The 27,385-nt window shown below is 39.6% G+C and overlaps 4 protein-coding genes across 9 annotated transcripts; 2 read left to right on the top strand and 2 right to left on the bottom strand.

The window, feature by feature from the left end:
- The first annotated feature begins 733 nt into the window (after positions 1-733).
- On the top strand, positions 734-4,049 carry LOC108952183 (uncharacterized). Of its 4 annotated transcripts, none has more exons than XR_010494169.1 (6): positions 734-1,114; positions 1,998-2,145; positions 2,332-2,490; positions 2,597-2,670; positions 3,516-3,634; positions 3,758-4,049. XR_010494169.1 is itself a non-coding variant. In XM_065138210.1 (6 exons), coding segments are annotated over exons 1-5 (363 nt in total). In that variant the 5' UTR covers positions 735-741; the 3' UTR covers positions 3,517-3,634; positions 3,758-4,049. The 4 variants fall into 4 exon arrangements, 1 of the variants encoding a protein (XP_064994282.1); XM_065138210.1 differs by having other exon boundaries at positions 735-817; positions 1,993-2,145; positions 2,332-2,390; XR_010494171.1 differs by having other exon boundaries at positions 749-817; positions 2,332-2,390.
- Positions 4,050-4,319: 270 nt separating this feature from the next.
- LOC135630942 (uncharacterized) lies at positions 4,320-10,555 on the top strand. Of its 3 annotated transcripts, none has more exons than XM_065138269.1 (12): positions 4,320-4,532; positions 5,306-5,330; positions 5,399-5,513; positions 5,754-5,926; positions 7,599-8,008; positions 8,095-8,179; positions 8,329-8,669; positions 8,813-9,231; positions 9,315-9,453; positions 9,632-9,793; positions 9,884-9,972; positions 10,252-10,555. In XM_065138269.1, exons 1-12 carry the CDS (start codon positions 4,335-4,337, stop codon positions 10,400-10,402), a joined length of 2,307 nt encoding a protein of 768 aa, XP_064994341.1. In that variant the 5' UTR covers positions 4,320-4,334; the 3' UTR covers positions 10,403-10,555. The 3 variants fall into 3 exon arrangements, with proteins under 3 accessions (XP_064994341.1, XP_064994343.1, XP_064994342.1); XM_065138271.1 differs by having other exon boundaries at positions 4,407-4,653; XM_065138270.1 differs by having other exon boundaries at positions 4,516-4,653; positions 5,306-5,513.
- Positions 10,556-13,132: 2,577 nt separating this feature from the next.
- Positions 13,133-16,628, bottom strand: LOC103976560 (zinc finger protein GIS2). Its single transcript, XM_009391808.3, has 4 exons — positions 16,526-16,628; positions 15,093-15,304; positions 14,212-14,304; positions 13,133-13,888 (listed from the first exon to the last, which is right to left on the bottom strand). The coding sequence occupies exons 2-4, from the start codon at positions 15,194-15,196 to the stop codon at positions 13,354-13,356; spliced, it is 732 nt and encodes a 243-aa protein (XP_009390083.2). The 5' UTR covers positions 15,197-15,304; positions 16,526-16,628; the 3' UTR covers positions 13,133-13,353.
- Positions 16,629-17,206: 578 nt separating this feature from the next.
- Positions 17,207-17,749, bottom strand: LOC135631640 (cell wall / vacuolar inhibitor of fructosidase 2-like). The gene has a single exon (XM_065139378.1). The coding sequence runs from the start codon at positions 17,747-17,749 to the stop codon at positions 17,207-17,209; it is 543 nt and encodes a 180-aa protein (XP_064995450.1).
- Between the last annotated feature and the right edge of the window lie 9,636 nt (positions 17,750-27,385).

Genomic DNA, 27,385 nt, shown 5'->3' with positions numbered 1-27,385 from the left:
TGGATCCTGGTTTGGCTGGAGTAGCAGGATGTCTGGAGGGGTCGATGGGACTACGAATTGTATCGAGACATCGTGTGTGGATGCGGCCATGAAGAAAGAAAATAAAGCACATATACGAGGAAGCGACCTCATGAAATCGATATATGGTGAGCAATTTGAAGAGATAGGGACTACAATTTCCCAATTATGTGACATTACATGAAGCACTTTTCAGCTGATGCATTTCAACTTGATGTCAATTTAGGTTATATAGGTGTAGTAAATGTCTTTATCCATTACAATGTCTATTTGATTAATGTTCAATTGGCCAATATTCAGAACTCAAATTCAAATAATTAATCTGGTAAACTGCAACAATGGACCATTCATTACATGTCCATGAAATCATAGGCTGTGTATGATGTGGTCTCCAATTTGATAGTCTTTTTTAAGACTGACTCTCTAACAATTAATTGCAGGCTAAATTGTCGCACTTTGAGAATTCTGAATGAAATCCATATATTTACACATTATTATTCAAAACATATATATATATATATGAATTTTTCAATAGTCGAAAATTTTTAGACTTGGAAAAATAAATAATGTGTTAAAAAAATTTCTCCCTATAAAAGTAAAAAAAACAAATAAAAATAATAATGGGTGGGCCAATCTGGTCACGTGCATCGCACGCGATACGTCCGATAAATCAATATACATGTTTATTTATTTATTTATTTCATGCGTCGCGACTGTTCACACATGGGTGGGCCAATTTGGCGACGGCGGAGCCGGACGGCGGTCTCAAGCTCCGTTTATGATCTGTCGCTTCCGCTGCGTAAGCAATCGACAAACCCTTGAGGGAGTCTCATCGAGATTCTTTCGGCGTTGCGTTTGATCGTTCTAAGAAGCGGGCTCCAACAGTCTCGGTGTGGACTCTTTGAGTTGTGGGTTTCTTGGATGGGGTTTCGTTACCGTCCCCTTTTGATTTCCGGAGCAGCCGAGGCTTTGTCGGAGTTGATCGTCTGGATGGATTTCAGTTCTGAGACTTGTGCACCGTAGGGTTTCTTGAACTGACCACATTAATGACGATACTCTTCTCGAATGGATTTATTTGGCGTTTCTGTTGATGACGGTAGGAAGCATATTGTTATTCCTCATATTTACTCCCTCTTTCTTCTTCTTCTTTGCCCTCTTGCCTTTCCGTCTCTTTTATTAAGTATTCTGAATGAAAGGCACTTGTCTCGTATCATTCCTGATCAGGTCCTAGTCTGTTAACAGGAGGATAAATGCCAGCATTCTGAGCCGAATGAATTAAGCTAAGCTGCTTTCTAGAATTAATTAAGACGAGCTTCTTTCTTCTTGAAATTTCATTTTCTTTCCCCAAGTCCAAACTTGTTACAGTAAACGATTTTGCATATCAATTCTTTATTCTCTTTGTAGGTCAATTTGATTTTTTTAATCAATAAATAGTTGTAATCAAAGATCCGAAGAAACTATTCTTCATAATAAACTGTCATGATGGATCATCATGATAGAAAATGTTGTGCCAAGCTTTTGGTACTTCCATGGACAGAAAAATGTTGAGAGAATAATAGCACCATAAGAAATGCCTTTGTTCATTTAGCTTATTTTCCATCTGCATATTTTGGCTCTATGGCTCCAGTTTTGTATTTGATAGAATTGTCAAGTGGAAAGCTTGTAAACCCATTCCATTCCTCTTGTTTTTGTTTTGTCCCATTTTGAGATACCTGGACAATTTCGAGAACGATAAAATAAATCTTCACTTGAGCAAATGTGTGATGCATGTTTTGTTTTGATTTGGAAATTTATCTTTTGTTGGAACCCTTGGTGTATGGCCATATGCTGGTTTTCTCATCTGTGAACTCTTGGTTTATATCCATGTGTTGGTTTTCTCATCTGCTTTCTTAGTTACATGTTGAAAGTTTTGCTAGTATTTTAACGTTCAGATAGATTAAATCTTGGAATTTACAATGTGCAATTTCCCTCTAGTAAAGGTGCACGCCAAAAGATTATATCATCGGACTATACCATTGATCCGAGTACACATGGAGAGGATGAGCCTTGGTATTGCGGTTACTTTCCTCCTTGACAAGATGGATTACCAAGATTCGAGTCATAGAAACAGTGTTTCTGCTTATAAGGGTGAGACTGCGTGTATTAGCAATGGCCTCATGCATTAAGCCATCATATTCAAGTGCAGATAGAGTAGCCTTATCGCATCTGTGATATCTCTATATGAGGACATCAAATTGATGGATCCTAGAGCGTTTGTTCTGCATGACATTGAATTGATGCTCTTTAACGTCACTGCTATGTTATGTGTTGCAGCATGGGGTCTACGCCAACGGACATCTCAGTGTTGCCCAACATACATGTGTGTGTTTTTGGTAAAGTGTTAGTCCCTTATGCATAGAATATTATGATATGTTCAACATGGGGCCGCATGACAGTCCGTGATGCAAGTGTTGAGTTACCTAGCAGTTATAGGTTGTTCAGAGTTACCTATCTTTAATTCCCTCATTTCCTTGTTTTTTGAAAAATTGATTGGATATTCAGTCAGATTTATATTTGGCTTAATGGTTTTCTTATGTAGGTGGGATTTGTGGATACTGGATCACATTCTTTCTCTAGTAACAAGATAATTATTGCAGGCCACCATGTCATCTGGTCAGTCATGCCACTATACTGTTATGGATTGAGCTTTCGCTTAGTTCACGTTGAATATTTGCCTAGTCTGTGCAATTAATATACAGAATAACATTTGATGTTCATCTTGAAATTGAAGTTTTTTTAATTGTGCATAAGGGTGCCGGAGAATATGATGTAGTTGATGAAGAAACAGGAAATAAACCATCCAGCATATATTGTTGTTACCCATGACCAAACTTCTGTTCGATTCTTCCTTTGTCACTACTTGCTGAATATATTTTCCTAGATGACATAGCTTATGTACTATAAGATTATATCACTGTTATTTCAAGACCAGTCAGCCTAGAGAGTATATATTGGTGTTCTCCAAACCTTGCTAGGCTATACCATCATTCATAGTCTTTCCTACATAAATGTCTGGTATTTGAGACTAAAAGCAATATACATTGTGATCAATATGTGCCTTATCGCTGACCTTTTTGCTTCATCAGTTCAATATATTAGTATAGTTTCCTTTGTCAATTAAGTGTGCTGGAGATAGGTTCTCTCCCCATTTTTTTTTTTTTTTTTTCACTCATTGACTTCTTCCAAATTACTTGGTTTAGTTACAAACTCTAAATGGTTCACCAAACTGTGATGTTATCTCAAACTTCATGAAACAGATAAGTGAAATAAGAATCATTTAGTTATCAGACTTGCCACCACCTCCTGTTTACAGAAAATATTGCATCATGCAGCTTGTAAGCATGCAATAAGTTCCAAATCAGTTTTGAGTTTCTCTGGCTTGAAAATGGTGTTCATATTTACATGCTACTATTGTGGATGCACTTGTTTAAGATATTTTGTTGATTATATTGTTCCAGATAGAACAGACCTTGGCTTCATTGCCATCTCATACTCGAGATTTCCTCTGGTTGCTTCTCCAGAGAAGCTCTACAAAATCTTCGAAAGGTGTCAGAAAAAGCTTCTTTGCTAATCACAGGTGCTTATTAATGTTAAGACAGATTACAATTCTTGCGTGAACAAGATGAGTTCTTGCATTTGTATGCTGTGTCGAGATTGTATGTGGTACATGCTGCTCATTTGCATTTGGTGTTGTTTTCAGGTTCTTCGACGTATTAAAGAGTAACCGCTTGTCGGTGTGATGAAAGACCTCCTTTTATAGGTTGTCATTTAAGCACTGCTATAAATATATATACATATTTCATCATGTGAGCGGTGTGATTTTAATCCTTTGTTTCTGTTCTCGTGTCGCTGTAGCAGCTATTAATCCCTTCAGACGTTGACCAATAATGAGGTCTTGTTGCCCACTATGTTTCGTGCCATAAATCGTGTTCTTAAGTAATATGTCGATGTCATGTATACACTATTTAAGGTCCAACCCATGGTCTCGGTCAGCATGATTGACTCATATAATTCGGTCCGATTGAACCGCATCGGTGTTTTACGAGAGATCATTTGTCAAAAAGCTTTGATCTTGATTGGATCGAATTAATATGTCGTAGTTGGCGGCTGGTAGTGGGCCGGGCTCGCATCTCGCACCAACTTGGAATTATGGCGGCCCAAACACGCGAAAGGAAGCTCGTGGTCCAGCTCAAGCCGTCCTCCGGGACACGTGACGGAAGCTCAACTCACGACGGGCCATTTCGGTGTCTCTTGTTCGGCGTGGGGGCCAAAAAACCATGGAAGGAAAAGTAGCGATCGTTTCAAAACGAAGCGAGCGAGGGCATATAAGTCGAAAACAAGAGCGCTTCTCCCCAGACCAAGAAAGAGAGAGGGGGATCGAAAACGAGCGCGTCGTGGGTTTCGCTCCCCCCACCCCTTGCCGCCGCCGCTGCCTCCTCTCCCTCCCCTCTCCTTTCTCCACCGAATCCCCGGAGGTTCGGATTCTCCCTCCCCCTTCCCTATTCCTTCCCACTCTGCATCGTTCGCATCGCCGCTCCTAGAGCTGTCTTTCGATCCTCTTCGCGGCCGGAACCTGGCAGCTTTCGCGAATTCTAGGTCAAAATCTTTCCGCGTCGTTCGGTCATCAGGAGTTGGTTACACTCTCAATGTTCTTTCCCCTTTTCGGATTTTCTTTGGAATCTTGTTCGATTTTGCCGTTTCGTAGTGGATTCGTCACGAACAGCTTCGTATTGCGTCTCCGATAACATGCTTAGCAGAGAAGTGTCGGATGATTTAGGGTTTAATTTTGTCTATTTCTTTGGTTATCTTATTGGATCTTTCTGATCTTGTGTGCTTTCCTTGATCGACTGAAATCCTGTATTCGGATGTTTCCTTTTTGAGCCAAGTCTAATATTCGAGGATTGAATCGTGTACGATGTTATTTGTTCGATGTGCTGCTTATGTGTATCTTCTTGCCGAAGGCAAGTCTTCGTTGCGATCAGTATCTATTCCTCAAGTGGCTGCCTTTGCTTGACAATTTAGAAAATTGGTGTTAGGGTTTTGTTACTTTGTGTGTTCTATCATGATACGGTCGTTCGGTATTTAGCATTTCTTCCAATGCATAGTTAGCATTTAGTCAATAAGAAAAGATACTAATTTGAGACTGGTGATTGTTTATTATGTCTTTTCCTTTCTCTCTTTTTTTTTTCCTTCTGTCTCTGCGTGCCTGTACAAACTTGAAGAGCATATTCGTCATTTTTTTTTGCAGGAGCTGAAGTTTTTGCCGTTTGAAGGTTAGGAGATTTATATTTTTTTCGATTCAGGATCTTTATATAGTTCAAAGAAAGTTATTCAACAACAGACATGCCTCTCTATAAAAAAAAACCGTTATCCATGTCGGAGGCACCAAAGGATTTGGACCCACATGAGCCGGTCTTCCAAGTTCGGTTCACGAAGGAACTTTTCAGGGATTATGAGTATCCTTTTCTCTGATTCTTTCTTTTGCAGTCTATCTACCTGAATTTGAAGTAAAAAAAGAAAAATCTGTCTAGAACAAACAAAGTAAAGAAAAATATCTGTCTAGCTTTCTTTGGCAACTTGAAATAAACCTCAAGTAATGACACTTCAGATTTCTTGATGTTTGTTTATTAAAATGGCAACTTTGTTGTATTTCATGATGACATGCCAATAGTTGCTCTTTCTTTAACATATTCTAGAGATTATTTAAAGAGAGTGAATCTTTATCGCCAACGAGTGTGGAGATGTAAAGTTACTGGGAAGTCAAATTTGACTTACGAGGAAGCTTTGGTGTCTGAGCATCGTGCCACTGAAAATGTTCAACAGTTCCCTAAGGATTTAATGCCTCGGGTGCTTCACATGATCCAATTCAGTAAGAACAGAAACAATGCTTGCAGTTATTTCTTCCAATTGATAACTTTTCTAACTCCAGTTTCTTGTTCTTTGATGATAATGTTCTATTATGCATTTTAAGATGGTTGTTTTCTTCTGATTTTTTCTATTAGCATTTTTTTCGTCCTGTATGCTGGTTTTGAGTGCTTATCCATTGATGACTAACGTTGTGTTACCACTTTATGGTTTGTTTTATATTTTCCTTTTTGTATTATGCACTGTTATCTAATTTATTAAGGTGATCATCAAAATTCAAGATAAATTAACAAAGATATTGTAATGTGCATCTGGTGCTATAATCATTGTGACTTGAAATAGTAGTGTAGTATATAGGTGGGAGAAAAGAGAGAAAATCCAAGAGACTGATTGTCTAGGAAGTATTATGGTCGGACAGATAGTGGTACCTATAAATACGACAGTATCATATGCGAACTTAAAGACTGATGCAAAACTTTTTAACAAAAAACATTTTAGCTGGTTAATTAACTGTTGAGAATTCAGAATATGCTTATAGTTGATAAATGCATTTATATTCATTAATCTCGGGAACTTAGATAGCTAGTTGAAGTAGAGATGAACTGAAGTCTGGCAATCCAATTAGAGGCAAAGGCTACTCAAGTTCCTGGTGTTTTGAGGTGGTGTTCTAGTGATAGTTAAAAATTTATATTTCCTCATTTTGGTTGTAATGTTCCACTTGCATTTCTTGGTAATCATTTTTATGGGATTTGGTATCATCTGCTGACATTAATCTTGAATGAACTACAATACCTTGTGAGCTATAAATAGCAAATGACCCTACATTTTAATTAACACTTGTGGTTTTATGTCGACAACTTGATATGGTCAGTGGAAACAAAAACAAAGACTTTATGAACTTTTTAGTAGGCAACATGTTGTTAGGGACATCTGATATGGGTTGCCATTGCCAAAGTGTGAGTGGTTATAAACAGGTAGTATTCAATCAGGTGATGGACAAATAGTTATCAGAAGAAATATAGATACTTGGATGGAGTAGTGTAGAAAAATTGCAGCTGGTTGCTAAAGACTTCTGACTCATTGTCTTAGCTAGCAAATTCTTACAAACACAACCTCCAAATAGTGAGCACATACTTGGATGTATGTGTTCACTATTTGAGATATACATGTGAGTGTTATTGTTATTTATTTTTGTTTGTCTGGGTACTGTTCCACCTATTAGTTATACTAGAAAGTGTACTTCTTTCTCATGCTGTGTTCACTAGTTCTTGTGGGAGTATAGATGTTTATGCGTGTGTTCACTCTTTGATGTATACATGTGAGATTTATATTTATTTATTTATTTTTTATTTTCTGGGTGCTATTCCACCTGTTAGTTAGATTTGACAGTGTGGTGTAAGTCGGGAAATAAAAAATGGTACTTTGGTTAATTTAATGGATTATGTGTCCGATGGTGATTGAATAACATTCTCCGAAGGCCTTTTCTCATCCCTGTTACTCAGCCTGCATTAGTATTATATCCATTTTAGGCAAATTATTGAAGTGGAATGTAAGTGTTCTACATGCTCTGGAATCTTCTTTGGGAAACTTATTTTATGGAATTATTCTGTTGTTGAATATTTATTCCATGCTCTTTTTTCTACTTCATTTTAATTTATGAACTGTGTTCTTTGCAGGCACATCTACCTTAAATGATCTTGTGAATGAAATGTATTACAAGTTACAGGAAAGCCTTTTTGAAGGATTAGAATTGCAGGGAAGGAAAGATGACTCTGTTTATTCATGTAAAATTCTAAAAATTTTAGATGATGAAAATACTGTCCAATACCAAGTAGGTTGGTTTGACAAAGATAAGAAGATAATCGACTCTTCCATAGTAAAAGCTGAAGACCTGATACACAAGAAGAGGCCATTTAGTAGGAGAGTACTGAAGGAGTTCATTAAAGAATCAACTTATCAGACTTCTCCATGGGTGGTTCATGAAAATGTTGCTAAGAAGCACGGGATCATGACTGAACCTCCAGAAGAATTGAGAGACATACTTACTCTTCAAAATGGAAGGATTTGGAGTACTAAGAAGAAGTGGGTAAGTATTTCTATAATATTCTAACCCCATCTTTATACCTGCTTTCTCTGTTATTTTTATGCTCCAAAGGTTCACATTATCCTCAGGATTTTCAAAATTCCAAAATCAACAAGAAAAGAAAAGAAGCTGAAAATGGAAATTTAGCAGGACCAGACAAAAAAATAAAGAAAGGTATCTTCAAGAAACTTGGACATTCTTGTAATGTATGTCAGTATGGAACTGCATAATCTGTTTAGTCTTTTTTGTCTTTTGGATTATTAAGTAATTTAAGAATTTTCTGTTTAATTTTTCTTACATGGTCTACATATTCACGGATGAAGACAATCCAAATGCTGAGCCAGTCAGATATCCTATTGATGACCTTTTAGTGTGCCCTGCTCCTGATGATCCTATTTTTACTGAACGACCTCCTTTGTCATTGGAGTTTAATGTGCCAATGAACTGTGTGGGAGACCTTCTTATGGTGTGGGACTTCTGTTGCACCTTTGGCAAATTGTTGCATTTATGGCCATTCAGTCTTGATGATTTGGAGAATGCAATTTGTCACAAGGATAGCAATCTTACTTTGATAGTAGAACTGCACTCATCGATACTGCAATTGCTCATCAAGGATGAGGGTGACTATTTCTTGGTCACTAGGGACAAAAAAAGGAAATCAAAGGTGAATTAGTTTTGCTAGTTACTAGATTTCTGCAGCAAGATTTTTGACAAAATATTTTCTTTCGTGGATCAACTGCACCAAGTTTCTATTTCAGTTTTCTAGCAGAAATAACAGAGTGCTTTCTGACATTTTATAAATTTCAGATCAGACTAATCAACTGGGCTGAGTTCTTATGTGATTTTGTGGAGATGAGAGATCGTGAAGAGCTATCAGGTTATGTGGGAACTATCAAACGTGGGCATTATGGTCTTCTAGAAGCTCATATAAAGCTGCGTATATTGAGGGAACTGGTTGCGGAGGCTCTTGGAACTGATGCTATCAGAGTTAATTTAGAGGAACGGGTTGAACAGCAGCAAGCACTTGCAGCTGTAAAAAGGGATGAAGCCAGAAGGCAGAAAGAAGAATTGCTGAAAATGGAAAATTCTGACAATAAAGGAACAGCTGCAGGAAACATACTAGAAAATGGCAGCAGGAACGATCACAGTATGACTCTAAGTGAATCATATGTAGATTATGTTGATGAGGTCCATATATCTGATAAAAATCATATTGCAGAAAATCGGTATGCTCTAAGAAGATATAACTAATATCTTCATTGTATTATAGATGCTGAAAGAGCACGCTTTTTACTTTTTCATGTGACAGAGAAAAAAAGCATTATTCCTACATCTCAGCAGAAGCAGCAAAGAAGCTGAGAATGGGAGATGGGTGTAATTCAGAAGGTATGAAGGCCCAAAGAAGAGGAAAGGATAAAGACAAAGAGACTCCGAAGCCTGAAGCCACGGTCTGTTCAACTGTGTCTTTTTGCATGTGCATATGAATGTGTTTATGTACAGGCATGATTGTGTTTCGTTGGTGTGTGCACGTGGGTGGTTGTTCTTGTGACTCAATGTGCATAGGTGTTTGGAAGAACGAATATTACATGCTTGCTTATGTTTATTTTACTTTGTCCAATGCTACAGAAAGAGCACCTTGAAAGAGAAATTGAGAAGTTATCGGTGCGGACTAATTCTTTAGGGAAAGATAGAAACCACAATAGGTATTGGTTCTTCCGGCGTGAAAGAAGACTATTTGTTGAGAGCTCAGACTCTATGCAGTGGGGCTACTATTCCACTAAGGAAGAGGTGATCATTCTGTGGACTTGTGTAATTATGTTACATCCATTTTTTGGTCTCCAATTAAGATGCTGACTTTACTTGCCATCTATGTATAAGCTTGATGCACTTTTGGGCTCGCTCAATCCAAAAGGTGAGAGGGAAAGAGGCCTTAAAAGGCAGCTTGAAAAATACTACAATAGAATAAGGTATGCTTGTTATTTTCTGATTGTGTATCCTCTATCATGCTTGTTACATACTGACCTTGTTCTAAATTATTGATTTGACTTTTGAATGTCTAATTACCTTTGTTTGCTTGTATATTGTGATTGTGTTCTTTTTATAATTTAAATAATCCATAACCATTACATGGAACTTATGAAAAACATAACCATCTACAGAATCTCTCTTTAAGCAAGTTTACATACTGACCTTGTTCTAAATTATTGGCTGACTTTTGAATGCCTCTTGTGCTTTGTATTATTTAGCTTGGCATTACAGAAGAGATCAAAAGATATTGCTCAGAAGGTCCTACTCGAGGAAAACGTACTTCGGAGGTCTACACGTGTGCGTGCGCAACCTAGGGACAGTTCAGCTACAGCATTTCTTAGATACAAGAACAAGTGGAAGGAGAACTGATCTACCGCATTTTCAGGTAGCACTATTTTAAAAATGTAGCAGTTTTTCATGGTATGCCATTCGTGAATTTGTATATGGGTGACCTCATTTTTTTGGACACATCAGTTCTCATTTTAATGTATAACTCTATCCAAGGACATTTCATTTTCGGGACATGAGAAATATAGACTCATGACTAGGGTGCCTGTCCATCTCATCCCTGATATGTAAGGATGTAAGGACATCCCACGGATGATATAATCTAACCAATGTTATCACCGCTACTCTCGGTAAAAGCTTTTCTGATTCACACTCAAAATTTTGTAAAGCTTTGATGGACAAATGATTTATTCGTTAACTTTCACCTTATGCTGAAAGGTTAAGGTTTGCTATAGGCCTGCAATAATAATGTCTATGTTGCTTCAATTTGATCAGTTTAGAAGGCCCATATATTTTTTTTATAAACCGGTGATAAATGTGTATAGTTTATTTAGTGGATTTGATTACCTACAGACAACAGATACAAATTTTAGTAATAGGTTGGTGCTCTTGTCTGTCTTTTGAAGGCACATATTAATGTCATCTCCAGATAAATAATGAAGCATACAAGAAAGATCAGTGAATCTACATAAATAATGAAAATATTGTCAACTCTGAAATTTGGCCATGTGTAGTTTCTTCTTTTGATGTGTAATTGTTGTGTTTGACTTCCTTCCTAAACACTGTCCTCGAGCCAAAGCATCTAGATGAAACTTTTATGATGCAGTAGTAGTCTCCCTGCCATGTACAGTTATATATGCACTTTCTAAGCCGAAAACACAACCTTGGAAATGGGCATTTTGAAGTCCACATTGGCTTATTGGTAATGTCTGTGGACTGTGGTGGTGTTGATCTGTTCTACAAAATGTTGACGGAGGTTGTCGTTTTTATTAGAACTTCTATTTTGTTAATGTATCTGATAAAACATGGATGAGATTTACTTTTGGTTTTAAGTTTCCACCCTTAATATCGAGCTAATTATAGATTATCTTTTTTAGTTTCTTTACTATCCCGGTCTTTATACCTAAAAGATTTACATCGAAATATCTATAATTATGAAAGTGAAATATTCAATTATATTTATCATAATATTATCGATTTTATCGATAATGATAGGTAAAAATATAATTTCAACATTTTAATTATGTTTTTGATGGTGATGGACGATGATATTATTGGGGGTCGTGGGTGGTTGTTGTGGATGAGGAGGGAGAGTGACGACGAGAGTTAAAATAAATAAAAAGAGGAAGAGGACGATGCGATGCTCTATATCTGCGTTGGTGTCGCTTGGTAATTGCGTCGGTGACTTGGGTTTCGCGCTTGGCAACCTCGACGATTCGCGATGCGACAACAATGATTAGCCTTGTAAGCACTCTGGAGCACTCCTTCGATCACTAGAGTGTCACCCAACTACCCCTTTCCACTATCACATCCTGGTCTCGAAGTTTGATGGCGAACCACAATGCAGTTGCGAGCGCCACTTGTAGTGGCAAGTTCGCGATCGTTTCCTAATGTGGGCTATCGTTTCTATGCATCATCGTCCACTTCGCAGCCCCATCCTCCAAGCCTAGTAAGACAGTCTCCACCCTCTCCTCAACCACTCCACGTCGTTGCTTCGTGGTTGTCCGTCGAAGATCTACGGGCTTCTTCGCCTGTGGCATCGTCGTGGACTCGGAGGTAGAGAGGCAAGAGCTAGAGGACAAGGAGGGCACATAGTGCGAAGGGGAGGTAGCAAGAACGAGATCATAGGAAGTGTAGAGGGGGTGGACCCATCACGGACCTGCGTTGGAAACATCGCAGCTAGCATTGAGTGGTAAATATTATAAGTCATGAGGAAGTTAATGTCGTGGATGGATACGTCGCATGCCCAACAAAGGAAGGTTGCTTTCAGCTCGTAGTAGACTGCCGCTCTACATTTGCATCGGTGTCGATGCAGAGTGACGTTACTCTATTATCGAAAATAAGTTGAAATTATTTTTTTATCTATTATTTGTATACTTTTTATCGGTAAAACGAACGGTGTGAGCATAAATGAAGTTTAGATGTTTAGTTTTATAAGGATTTCAATATAAAATTTAAAAATATAATGATCGACCCTTTAAAATATTAAAGAGAACTAACTACATGTAATTCGACCCTTCAACATCTCTCCCTGTCCATCGTAATAACTATACTAGTATAGTTCTGCATAAAAGAAGCCTAAGACTCGCATTGGTTTATGGATACCAGATGAGGATGCTAATATTAGTTTGAATTTGAAGCATCCTGGTTCAGGTCCATCAAATTAATGTCAGATTAGTCAAATATTATTACCATGGATTAAACATTTTGGGTTAGTCATTCAGATCATTAATGAGTCGATTATTGTATTAAATCAAATAATGGTAATAATGATATTAGAGGTAATAATGAGTCGATTCAAAATAGCTCGATGTTCATCGAACTCAAGTCGTAATTGCCACGAACCAGCATGACCCTTCTCTTCGAAGCCATTTATCTTGTTGTCAATTGAATGGCTAGCTAGCTGTAGCCATATAAATAGGGAGCTAAATCAAGCTTAATGCCTCTTCATTTCCTTATCAAGCACAGGCTGACCATAGAAAACTGTAACCTACGACATCAGTGAATTATTCCCACCCTGTCACATGCATGAATCTTATGTTATATATCATCATCATCATCATCTGGATGCATAAGTTCATAGGATTTGAATTGAGATCCAGAAACGACGACTATTTTCCTTTGGCAATACGACAACGACATGACTAAACAAAGTTACTCGGTTTCAAATACAGACGATCACCCCAAAGGTTTCCAAGCCGAATAATCTACTGCATAAATAACATTCTCTAATCAAACTAATATCCATCAAATCAAACAGGTTCAAAAGCTCATGCAAAACGGGTGCCTTGGCAGTCTTCGCCATCCGTTACTCAAAACCTACGAAACCCTCGGTCCAGGAACCTCCCTGATGGGCACTCAAAAGCCATGTGACCCCTCCCACCACAGTTGTGGCAGATCATCAGGGGACCCATGCAATCCCTGCTCATATGGCCAACCTGGTTGCAGCTTCGGCAGACGACATCTCGCAATCTGCTATGAAACGCACCGCCGGCACTTTCGCCGAGCATTCCTGCCTTCGGACACTGCCTGGCCACATGCCCTGCTATGTTGCAAAGATTACAGACGGGCTCGTTTTGACAGTCGCGAGCTAAATGACCGGTCTGCCTGCAATTGTTGCATGCTTTCTCATTCGTGCAGTCTGCTGCAATATGCCCCTGCTTGTAGCAATTGTTACAGATTCTTAGGTCACCAGGAGGAAGATGAGGAGCTGAGCAGTCCCTTGCGAGGTGGCCAGTCTTCCCACAGGTGTGACAGATGCCCTCGTTGGGGCAATTGCTTGCCACATGGCCAGGTTCTTTGCAGTTCCAGCATAATGCCTTTGTGGTGCACTCAGCTGCAATATGACTGAACAGAGGCAAAAACCATTTGGTGTCGGTTAATGCAGATAACAATGACAAAATCATTCAGATTGTACTATATCTTACACATCAGAATGCATCTTATAGCAGCACATATCCAGATTTAATATCACAAGATTCCTTCTTTTATTAGCGCAGAAGGTGACTGCCCAACATACTGTGCATTTTCTTCATTATCATGCACTTCACTCGAGTAAACGGAAGCATCAAGAACCAGCAAGGTCAGATGTACAAGTCTAGAAGTTACATGGTGACTGGTGTGAATTATATATAATAAAAATCATGGGCATGAGAGATTTTGATTATTACCCTGGAAGGCCACAGTTATTGCAGACAGCCACATTTGGGCATTCTCTCGCATAGTGTCCAGGCCGTTTGCAGTTCTTGCACAAATCAAGATTCCTGTAATCAAGAAGAATAGTTATATTTTTTTGCGAAAAATCATTTGAAGAAATATGAATCCGAAAGACCTTCGACTACTCACAATACTCACATACTTTTTTTTTCTACCAGAATTGTAATTGATACAACAATAAGAAAATCAACTAATAATTAAAGAAAAAAGTGTTAATGCAGCACCTATACATACATAATTTGTATGAACAATGAGAATATTAAGGCAAGCATATGATTAGTAACAAATTTCTGGGCAACAAAGCTGATATTTACCAACTAATACACCAAATAATAAACCAATTTTGGTTTAGACCATCTAATAAGGCATTATACGTTTTGTAGTAGTATATATCAGTGAGATGTCAAAATGTGCACCAGAGAAATACAATGAAAAAAGTAACCAACAAGAAAAAGATCACACTGGTATTTTACATACACATGTAAACCATCACGACGATCATACAAGTAAAACGCATGCACTTTAATAATCTATACAGTCCACCAATACAAGGAATTACTCATTACTGGTGATCACAAAAGGATGAAGCAAATTGTGGAATTAGGCATCTTTGGTCAAAAAAATCTAAGGGATGTCCCTGGCCCATTTATTATATGCAACAATAACATACACACATTCAGCATACTAAGTTCTAAATTGAAAAGATGCAGTCCTTTTGCAGAGAACAAAAAGCTCCTTGTCCATGATAATGATCAGCTTATCTGTCACTATGGAACAGTATGTACCACTATAGTAAGCATGTAGCATAAAACTGAAAGATTGAGCAATCAGAAACCTTGAGCCACGGCGGAAGTCCCTCCTATATGGTGCATCACGATATGAGACTCGCTCTGTTCGCATCTTGCGATCCCTCGGAGGACTACGGCTGCTTTCGCTCATCTTCAGATGTGTTTCCTCTATGCCAATGGTTGCAGTCGATCTACACCAGCACAACACAAACCACCACCACTACCACCACTGCCACCAACGACAACAACACCTTCCTCCCTGTGCACCACAAAACCATGCATTGATAGACATCTCCGTAAGTCCGAAAAGAACCACCAACACTCTCCTTCCAGAAAAGAGAAAAGAAACCAAATTTGGATGTCATAAGAGAGGTCTCCCCAAACATGCAGAGCACATTTTCCATGCCAACTTACTTGTACATCACTGTCCATGATCCCACCAAATTTTAGTCACCATTTCAGCTTTCTTTCTCTTATTTCCAATCATTAACAACCATGACCCACGACAAAGGAACACAATCCATAATTCCAATTGACCACGTTCAACAAATTCTTTTACTTCGTACTTAGAAGAATCAGCATAAAACCATATATTGTACCAGTATGTTCTTGAAAGAGCCAAAAAGATGAACAAACATACACCTAAAAGTCCATAAAAGGAGACTAAAGCAAATGGGAAATCTAACACGACCATATTAAATAAAACCTATCTGTAAAAGTATTTAGGTCTTCTTTTTATGGCATCGAATACCAAAAGATTGATGATCTGCTCCCTCAGAAAATCAAATCAAGTTGAAAAGAAATTTCCAGATCCAACAAAACTAATCAGTCAGCGCATCCATAAAGTTATAAAATTAATCAATTAAAATTATCCACACAACTTAAGAAAAGCACACACACAGAGAGAGAGAGAGAGAGAGAGAGAGAGAGAGAGAGAGAGACCTATATCTCCCAATATGTCTTGAATCTAAAATGGATAATATCATCCTATTGATCAAATAAGACCAACCTAAATTTTCAAGATATCCTGCGTTGCCAATTGCTCGAAGAATCACACAAAGATAATCTTTTTCCCTCCCATGCAAATTACTCCTTTATTGATTTAATCAATGAAAACAGAGATCCACCACAGTAACTAATATAATAGTACTCCGTTCCTACCGCAATCGAGAAAGAAGACGATTTATCACTTCAGATTATGTTCCCTCCCTCTTTCCCTCCGTGTCTTGCACGTCGATTGTTCAACCAACCACCCAAAGACTAATTCTTTCCCTCCCTTTGCATTACTCCTTAACAAACCTGATAGAGGAACCAAGAGATCTCCACAATAACTAAGATTCAGGAGAAGAAGAACGACCCTTTAGGTTTCCCAGATTTCCACAACAGCTAAGATTCAGGAGAAAAGGAGATCTCCTTCAGATTGCGCGAACCTCCCTTCTGCCCCTCCGACGAGAAGGAACAGATTACGAAAGATACCGACCTCTTATCGCCGCGACGCAGATTTAGGGTTCCCACCGCCCCTTCTCTCCTCCGCACTCCCTCCGTCGTGCGAACCCTCTCTTTCTATCCGACTCATACATTCTTATGCGCCTTACGTGTCTATTTTGGGCATCTTCGGCGGCCCCACCGGACGTGATTAATATTAACCGATACCCGCCACACCGGTACCCAAAATCTACACCCACATACATCAAGACATGCGTCCGGCGACGACGGCCACCGAACCATCTGCAAGCTCCTCATCTCTCCACGAGATAGCTTTCCTGCTAAATCCAATCTCTGTCCTTCGTCATGTATGGGTTAAACAGGGAAGGGAGCCAAGCTGATGAAGCACCGTCGAGCTCAAAGTACAAGACGAACGCACGGGGGCTTAGGAGGAAGACTAAGACTCATCAGTCTTCATCACCGTCATCATCATCCTCCCCATATGTTGGCTCCTCGAAGAGCAGAGATGTGAAGTCAAAAGGCGCCGTCCGTTTAGTCTTATTAATATAATGGCCATTACAATTCGTGCATGGTGCACAAAGTCAAACACAGCCACACTGTCACCATTGAAGGGCACAAGAGAACAGCTTTCACCACTGACACAAAAGAAGATTGAATCAACAGAATTGCTATCGCGACCTCGTCACGGACCATGGGTCGCTGTGCCATCATCATATCAACCGAGCTGAGAGATGATGTCCATGGCAGTGCCGCACAAGCGCTTGAGGTCCTCCTCCCTCTCGGCCATGGCGTCCGGGTACGCCACGCCGGAGCTCCTCTGGTACAGCCTGCCGCACGCGCTCGCGTACTCCTGCGCCGCGCTCACGTGCACGTACGCGTAGTCGTAGTTCTCCCCGGCCAGCGAGTCCAGCGCCGACCGCAGCGCCTCCCCGGCGTACCTGTACTTCTCGGCGCAGGTCCGGAACCCCGACCGGGCGGCCGCAGCCTCCGTCGCGTTCTTGGCCTGGGCGGTGGCGTACCTCGAAGTGCTCTTCGCCGTGGCGGAAGCCATCGTGACGGCGATGGTGGATAGAGACCTGACGTCGTTGGCTTTCAGGCTGTGCGGGTCGGATTGCAGCGTCGCCACGCAGAAGTCGTAGTTGGATGTCAAGCTGCAGGTGCTTTGGATCAAGCTCGACGGAGATGGAGATGGGGAAGAGGCCAGTGAGCACGACAAGAAGGGAGAGAAGAAGAAGAGCAAGTAGAGAAAGGAAGCCATGTCTATGATAGCAATGAGTGAGCAGGCCAAGGCGATGGCTTTATAGTCTCCAAGATTTGACTTGTGGAGGAGAGATTTGGTACACCAAAAGCGTGTCCACAGAGCCCACACGGAATTCCTCAGCAAGAAGGTCGGAGGAAGTGCTCACATGTATTCCTGCAAGTGTTGGTACACTTCCACTGATCGATGCTGGTTTAGGATCTCAAGCTTCAATCAAGCAAAGAAGAAGATGATGCATCTGGCCTACCTTGTGGTACTAATTTATGTGAGATGCGCAATCTATGACAGTCAACTGTGGCCGCACAACCACCTTTTCGAATTCAAAAGGTGATAGGTAGAAAAGGAAGCGATGGTCTTCATAGCTGGGGTGTGTGTGTTCATATTTCTGGATCATTGGTACACCTCCACTACTGGTTTTGGTTTATGATCTCAAGCTTCGATCAAGCAAAGAAAATGCTACATTCTGGTACTAATTTATGTGAGATCTGCACTCTCCTCTTTGATAGTCAACTGTGGCTGTACAACCTCTTTGAATCTAAAAAGGTGATTGGGATGAAAATAGGAGATTGTCTAATAATTCGGAAGAATTAATCAACCTAAAGGATTGGTGAGTTCAATTCTGTTCATGGAGATCCCAATGATCTACTTTGGGTGAAATAAATGACCTTAGTATGTCTTATTTAGAGTGACAATGGATATTCATCGAACAAAAAGTATCCATGATTTTAGTTTTCTTATATGGTATATTTTTTATATATAATCTCATAAATGCTTTTGCCTTTTCTCTTCATCTCGTCACCTCTTCTCTGTCACGAGGTCTCATCGCTTTTGTGTGACACCATCCACCCTCGAGATGCAAGAAATAAAGTTGGACATAGGGTGGTGTTCAAAGCAAGCGACAACGACAACGTTAGGAGTAAGTGAGGAAGGGCAAGCTATGTTAGGAGCAAAAACGGTACGGACAAAGTTGATTAGTAAGAAAGAGAAATCGACATTGGAAGCAAAGGTAATAAGATCTCGTAACGAAAACGAACGACAATACGATGAGAAAGAAGAAAAGAAGAATAAAGAGATTTATAAGATTAAAAAAATATATATGTGACATCATCAGCAATAAGTTTGGCCCATGGGCCCCCTTTTGGAGCCCAATTGCATGTGTTTATAGAGAAAAGAAATAATTTTAAGATGGTCATGGTGTTCTATTTCTCTAAGAATCACATAGTAGGCAGTCAAACCCATCCCAAATAAGGCAGCAGCACCACAATTTGACTTTGAGATCCCAGTGGGTTTGGTTTGACTCTAATGTTTAGATTGTTGAGCACACCAATCAATCCTAAGACTTAGGAATTCTCAATGCAGTCAATTAATCTCAATATTAGTCAATGCGTTTATTGGCCATTAAAAACAAAAAGACACAATGGAATAAAATCTTGTGATTCGACTTTTCTACTCTCTACCAATAACGTGACCATAAAAGATTTGCAAAATTAATTATGGAGAATCCTAAGATTATTTATCATTGGATTCATGCAACATCTCAAATATTCTGCTATAATTCATCCATTGTCGATCAAATATTTAGGATATGATACTAATAAATGCTTAATTTTCTTTCTAAAATCAGAGATATTTCATTAGAAGAAAATTGAAATTAAGGATATAAAATATATAATGGATAAAAAGGGCCAAAAAAATATTACGCGGAAACTTCCTGCGGTCGTTATCTTTGACGGTCACGGAGTGGGGAAAACGATGACAGCGTCAACAAAGCACGGCCCAACAAAAGGTGCCACGAAACGGCGGCCGCTCGCTCCTCGTTCCCATCTCCATCGCGGCACACAGTGGGCTCGATGGGCGGATGATGGATGCCATCATGTCCTGCCGTCCGTCATCATCATGCATGCATCCATGCCGTCCTGATGACCATGATGGTGAGGGGGAAGAGAGAACGGGATAGGAAGATGAGGGTAGTTTTGTCATTCCATATAACACGTGAGGTGCGGTGGATAGACACGCGCAGCGCAAGAGGATTGTGGTGAGGGCCATTTTGGGAATGATCTTTATTTCTCGCGTATTGTCCAAGTATCGATTCACTCCCACGCGTACCTGAGAGGATCTGTGGCTTCGCCACGTGGGCCTTGCTTTTTTGTCTATCCACTAATAGGAAGGTACGGTAAGGGGTATACGCAAAACGGGTTGAGCAAAACTGTACGATGATGAGGTATTTAGCGATGGGGACATTCCATGGAATTCCCGAGGCCCTAAATTTGGGTCCCGCCTTACCCGTCCAACCCCGGAGGGTAAAATATGGGTATCTGATAAACAGGTACAATATATTTGACTATTTGCTCTTTCTTTCTTTCCTTTTTAAGCCCTCTGCATATAACCTAATAATAATTTCTTACATAAATAATAAATATAGTTTTTTTTCTCATTAATGGAAAATTTTGATTGTTTTTTTTCCAGTTATTGATTTAACCAATTAATTAGGTTAAGTTATACCCCACTCATGATCATAACAATGTTGACCCTAAAAAGAATAAAAGAAGAAGAAAGAAAGGATCTCTCTCTCTATCCCAATTGCACCATTTGGATAAAACCAATAACATGTGAACCATGCAAGAAATGTTCTCTAATGGTGCAATTTAGATGGCACTTCAACTTAGAGTGCAATAGTGGATGGTGGCTTTATGCTTTATGATTCCATCTTTTACCCTCACCATTGCCAGATAATTGATTCCATGCATATGATTCCATGGGGACCTTCTTGTTGATGAAGTTTAGAGAGGGGAAGCAAAGAAGAAAATAATGAAAGGTTGTTGGTGAAGTTTTTTTGAAGGCAATGAGAGATAGTGACACATTCAATGGGCTGTTAATGGTATTTTATCTACATCAAAATTTAGGTTTAATATATTTTTCGATTTTATTTTAAAGAAAAATATACTATCGTAAATCGCGGTTTCTAATTTTGATGAAAAATAAAATAAAATAACAATTCCTTATCGACCAAACATCTATCTCATCACTATATTTTGGTAAAAATTCAATGAATTCACATGTTAGAATTGGGTAATCATTATATCGACATTAATAGTCAAAAAAATATTATTTTGAATAATAATTCAGTATTAAAACCATCGAAACATATGATAATTATAATAAAATCATAATCTTTTAATTATTTTGGATCACATAGAGTCATCAATGTGATAATTTTCTTCGTATAATTTTTAATAGGTAAAGAAAACTTTTGTCCAATTCGAATAATAACATATATTTAGTTGAAATATTAAACATAAATTTTACCAAAAGGACATTTGCATGGAATAAGAGAATGGTATAATATAACATAATGTTAAAATATTTTAAAATCATTATAACACAAAGTATTCGTTGTATGCAAAATCTCTCTCTCTCTCTCCTCTCTCTCTCTCTCTCCTTATGAAATATTAGATGGAATGTTGTCGATCAAAACTCGCGATTGGTGTGCAACTACCATCTTAGAATAAGAGGCCACCAACCAATGCTTTTGTATTATTGCTTGATCCATGCTTTCCTTTTCTTAAATTGCTATTCATATAATTGGCACTCCCAACCCCCAAACTCTCCCTCTAGAAATCATTTATTGTGATTGAAAAATCGTACGTAGGTTTTGTGCGGTGGGGGATGCATCACCGAACGTTTAAATCATTATCATGAGAAATTATATTATATTTATTATTTTATTCAAATCAATACATATCGATTTGATAATCGATTTTTGCTATATGTATACATAAGTCTTGAAAATAATTTCATAATATATACTGGTGTACCATATATTAATATGTTAATAACTATTAAAACCATATGGAATCAATGTCAAAAACAAAAACAAATGAACGTTCAAACTCTGTCAAACATAATTATTTTTTTAATAAATATATTAGTATTTGATAGAAAAATATTTTAGCAAACCAAATCAGTTCGACAATTAGCCACCATCGAAACGCCAACCTAAAGGATGAGAGCCAAGTCATTCCCCACTCGGTAACGATGTGGGAGTAATAATAACTTGTCGGGGCCCATGGACAATAGTCCATGGGAGGCCGTTTGGGCTGATTTTATTGACCACCGTGGATAGTGGTCCTCGGACAATCGTTCAAGCATGTTCCCCCTCAACCGGCTATTATAGATGACAACCGAGGTTGTTCGAGCTTATCGCTCCTTTGGACAAAATGCTAAAGGGAGATTGTTATGTTGGTTACAAGTAACCCCCTTGGTCACCAATGTATAAATGCCAACCCTCGGTGCTTGCGTAGGGGTCGAACCTTTTTCTCGAAAATCCTTCATGTTCTATACAACCTCCCAAAGAGCTAACTTGAGCATCGGAGGGATTAAGTCAAGAAGCTCCCATCGACACTAACCTTTGTATAAGAATCCACCGATGAGACCAAAATCCTCCTCGATTCGACCTTGAGACCACTTAAAATCCTTAGAAGCCACCATGAAGATCACCCCAGAAGCCATCTTAACCACCACAGTTCTGCGTCAACTGTTGCTTAGGGCTGCCCCGAGGGTTCCTCGGATGACCTCGTGCCCTCGGGATAAGACCAAGCCATGTCGACTCACGATCGATGGTATTTAGACCATAACATTTTGGCGCTAGAAAGAGGACCCTAAATGTCGCAAGAGCATTCACCCGTGAACCCTCTCAACAAGCGCTCTAGTGAGAAAGTGCCACCACCCACCCACAGTACCTTCATGTAACAAGGCCAGCTGCCCTCCTTACCTTATGTGGATGCATCATCTCAACTCAAACATCGAGGCATTACTAACACATGTTCAATAACCTTGAACTCTCGCCTCCCAGGGCGAGCATGGGACACATGGTTGTCAAAGCCTTTCTAAATCTCATGTACTAAGTGCAGACCCTTACAAGAATGATGTAAGCCATTGCCCCGCTTTTGCCCCAGTTGGCTCAACATGCAACACCACCTTCACAACCGTGACCAATGCTTCAACCACCACTTGCACCCATGCCCTCTAGGGTTTTCCCAATCGACCCAATGTCGATAGCCTAGGACTACCCCCGATCACCCAAAATGCCGAAGCACCACGCTTCCCGACGATAGAATTCAGTGCACCACTGCATCACGGGCCAACCTTACTCGAGTTGGAGACCTAATTGACAAACTCGATGAATGACTCCCTAAAAGCCCAACTACGACAAATGGATTAGCATTTAGAAAAAAATACGACAAGAGTTCTAACAATCAAAAGGGGGAAGGCGCAAACAACCCCACCTCGAGTCATTTCTCATTCATCCAAAGCATTCAGGAGAAGTCAATCATGACGAACTTTTGCCTCCATCACTAGAAGCTTTTGACGGTCGCTCTAACCTAATGGAGCACACCACAACTTTCCTAGCTTAAATATCGCTCTATTCTTGCAGATAAGGGAGAAAGGATTTATAAAAAAACTACAATCGATGAGGGCCCCTTGAAAAAAAAGAGACAAATCGAAGTATTGTTGCTTCCACCAAGACTAAGATCATGACACTAAAGGTGTCGCAATTTAAAGAACTAGATTAAGGAGCTCATTTACTAGTGCATCTCGGTAGGTTCCTTTATAAACCCTAAGAACCCTTGCCTCACTCATAAGGCCCGGTGGAAAGATAAAATGATATCATCGTTTGTGGATCCACCGAAGGAGGGGTGGGGGGGCAGTTCCTCGGGAAACAAAGCTTATGCCCAAGCTACCATCGAAAAACACTCGAGAAAAGAAAGCGGTGTTGAAATTACTTTTTTAAAAAAGGAGATGAAGTACCTCAACCCAAACCATGATGACATATTAGTGGTCTCTAAGGATGATCAACGCTTGGGTGAAAAGGGTCATGATCGACACAGATAGCTTCGTTGACATATTTTATTTCGATGCATTTCAAAAGCTCAGATTATCAACTTACGACCTCTCCCCAATATCATCTTCGCTGATGGGATTTATGGGCAATTCTATTTGCCTGCTTGGGACTGTGAACCCACATATCACTTTCGGAGAGGAACCCTACTTCAAGACGTTGACGACCAAATTCATTGTAGTGGACATTCCCTCGACCTACAATGTAATTATCAGTCGACCCACTCTCAACCGATTAAAAGCGATGCTATCCACATATCACATGATGATAAAGTTCCCAATGAGGGCTAGTGTCGAAGAACTAATGAACAACCCAAGGGGATCCCGACAATGCTACATGATGGCAAACTCACTATCGAGGAAAGCCAAGTCCGAGTCATTGCCGATGGATCCTTGAGATTTTGACAAGTCACTCCTGCACCCAGAGTCGAAGAAACAACTGATCGAGGCACCACTGAACAAGACCTAACCTGATCAAGTCATTAAGGTCAGAGCAGCTCTCCTCGAGGAGGAGCATATATAACTAATCAACTTCCTCGGAAAAAATTCTGAGGTATTCACTTGGTTGCCAAAGGACATGCTGGGCATTGATCTAGATGTCGCCCAACACAATTTGAACATCCTCCCTAACAAAAGGGAATAGATGCAAACCTCATAAAGATCTATACCATAACCGAGATGCACCCACCTTGGTCCGTGAAGGAGGCACAATAATTAACAGGATGACTAGCAGTGTTCAATTGGTTTCTATCGAGATAAGTGTTTATCTTTTTTCCAAGCACCATAGAATCCAAAGAGTTTCCTATAGATCAAGGCATGTTAGGAGGTATTCGAAGGACTAAAGCGTTACCTCGCCTGGTTGTCATAGCTCTTGTCTTCTATCCTGGGCGAAGTGTTGAGCTTGTACCTCATGACTCAAATGGTCAAATGCTACCAAGCATAGTATTGTATAATTAATAATCATCTATACCATATATCCTTTAGCCAACCCTTCCTTTTTTGCTATCATCATAAGAGGTCAAGAGGGCATTAGCCGAAGTGCACGAGGGATTTATGGAGAGTCATCGCTTTTAAGGTTCTTCAACAAGGATTTTATTGGCTATCCGTGCGTAAGGATGCAATTGTCTATGCTCGAAGGTGCTAGCGATGCCAAAGGTTCACTTGGATGCAACACTTGCCTAAATCCCTTTGGGCTCAATCGATAGTGTGTGACCCTTCACCCAACGGGAATGGACCTCTTAAGGCCCTTCTCACTAGCATCGAGATAGAGGATATTCCTTATTATGTAAAGGCTGAACCACTAGCGTCAATCATTGAGAAATAGGTTGAAGATTTGTCTGAAATAATATAATCACCCACATAGGAACCTAAGGGCTCTCAACACTGATAATAGAACTCAATTCAACAACATAAAGTTCAAAGGGTTATGTTGGTCTAACGGAATCCAGCTAAGGTTCGGCTTAGTGGCTCACCCTAAAACCAATGGTCTGGCCGAGGTCACCAATCGAACTATCCTTGAGGGATTGAAGAAGAGAGTTGTCAAAGCAAATGGTACTTAGGTGGACAAACTGTTAGGAAACACCATGGGCATCACATGTGTAGTGGAAATAAAAAAAAGTTTCCCAAACAGAATAGCGTTGGATGATCGGGAGATGACTAGAAGAAAAACTCAAAATCTCATATAAGGGATGAGATGTTCTCACCTTGGAGAACTCGTATATCTACAAGCATAGATCTTGGCTTGCCGAGTGAAGAAGCTCTCATGAGCTCCTCTCTAGCGAAATTCCACATGATAGACAACATTGGCGACACTCCTCCTCGTAGCAGACTTTCTCTTTAAGATGCCACTCCACCCAGTAGTAAAGCGGCAACAACACTGAGCAAGGAAGGGAGTGGCCCTTTTGCTCTCCACTCATATAAGGGAGGTTACGAGAGAGAGATGGAAAGAAGGAGATGGAAGATTAGCTTCTCTAAAAGGGTCTAACTTATGACCCTTGGAGAACCACTTTCATTTACAAAGAATCCCTCTAGATAACCCTAATTAATTCTGATGTAAAGGCTTAATGGGTATTGGATCCCTATCCAATAACCATTTCAAGCTCCATGCTCCATTGGGTCTCATCCATTGGATCCATTAAAAGGCCGAAAGAGACTTATTGGATATCTCATATCCAATCTTTTATTTATCATGTCGTTTGCGTTATGTGTATGACCCTCTAGCCCTAATACTGAGCTGGATGTGAGTTGTATATATCAGAATCTCTTCTGACTTAGACCTCTTTCTGACTCAATAAATAATTCACTCAACTCATCAACTATGATTGTATTAGGTCACTATGTCATAGTCCCCAAACGATACAGGGGATCTAATTCATTGGACCTATCTATCCTCAATTACCATGTATCTATAGTCCTTAATTCATTTAATATCTTAGAGACTAAATATTGAGCATGGTAATATCAGGCTCAAATACAATCCATTTGAATCTCACTCTTATCAGATTCTCCTAGAGAACTCATCCTCTCTTAATTCGATTGACCTTGGCTAGAGATTTGTTTGAGTAAAAACACATGAGATATTTTTCTCATAATAGCAAGAGTGGCTGATCCTTAATTGACATATAATTACCTTCGTAATATTGACTATCATTCTCAATAATCGGTTGTACTAGATCTATAACTTCAAGATCTATAAGTCTGATATTAAAGAATAAAGTACTCAAACAAGGCATCTTTGGTGTCTCAAGTCCAAGGACCAGATATATAGCCGGGACTGTAGAATTATTATTTGACGATGAGGTATCATTAACCATCTAATATTCTATAAGCGGATCATTTAGTAGACTCATTCTCAAATGAGCACCTACACTATAACTCTAGTGTCTCAACACAAATAGATATTAGACCAACTGCCTCCGTCATATAGACAGATATATGTTACACTAGTTTCTTCTAGTATCTTAATGTCCTTCTCGAATAATTTATGACTATGAATATTTAGAATATGTGTTTGAAGAGAATTGGTTTTATTATCATGATTTCATCATGATCCAATTTTCTATTACATAGATTTAAGGCTATCACAAAATATATTTATCATATAGAATGAGAAAATACCATTATTATTATTAACCAAAAGAGATTGTGCATAATTATAAGTGTCATCACTCATGTGACTAGCTTGTAGAGCACCTTAAACTAGCATAAACCCCCGAGTATCCTACAGGCATCCCACACCACACACAAGTCACCCGTAAATAAATTTTACTCATAAAAGCCCTAAAGACCTTGGATAAAAAGTTACCATCGACAATAACGACCTAGGTAGACCCCTTCTTCAGAGTTTTGACCTTGACATGGAGGTTATCGATCACCGAAGATTGTTGGCTGATCATAGCACTAGTGTCTTGAACCCTATTTATCAAAGTGGTCATGTAGTGATGATGTTACCAATCAAGAGCGAGTATCAATCGAGATCTCTAAGGGGGGATAATACATTTGTTTTGTTAAACCTGAGCGTAGCAATTCTCGACAACACTACTCTGTGACTGTGCCCTCACTCCACACCCTTTGAGCCCGCTTAAGGCCCTCCTAGCGGGGTTCCAACACGGCGTTCGGAGGGGATTCAGTGAGGTCGACCATCTACAAGGTCATGAAGGGTAGGGATTTACCTCTATACAAGTCCCACATTGATCGTAGCCTCACCATCTTCTTTCCCAAACCCGTCATGGGATTTCG

The sequence above is a fragment of the Musa acuminata genome, chromosome BXJ3-2 (genome assembly GCF_036884655.1).
Source record: "Musa acuminata AAA Group cultivar baxijiao chromosome BXJ3-2, Cavendish_Baxijiao_AAA, whole genome shotgun sequence".
NCBI lineage: Eukaryota > Viridiplantae > Streptophyta > Magnoliopsida > Zingiberales > Musaceae > Musa > Musa acuminata.
Note: the sequence above shows the minus strand (reverse complement) of the source record. Positions and strands in the feature narration are given on the sequence as shown.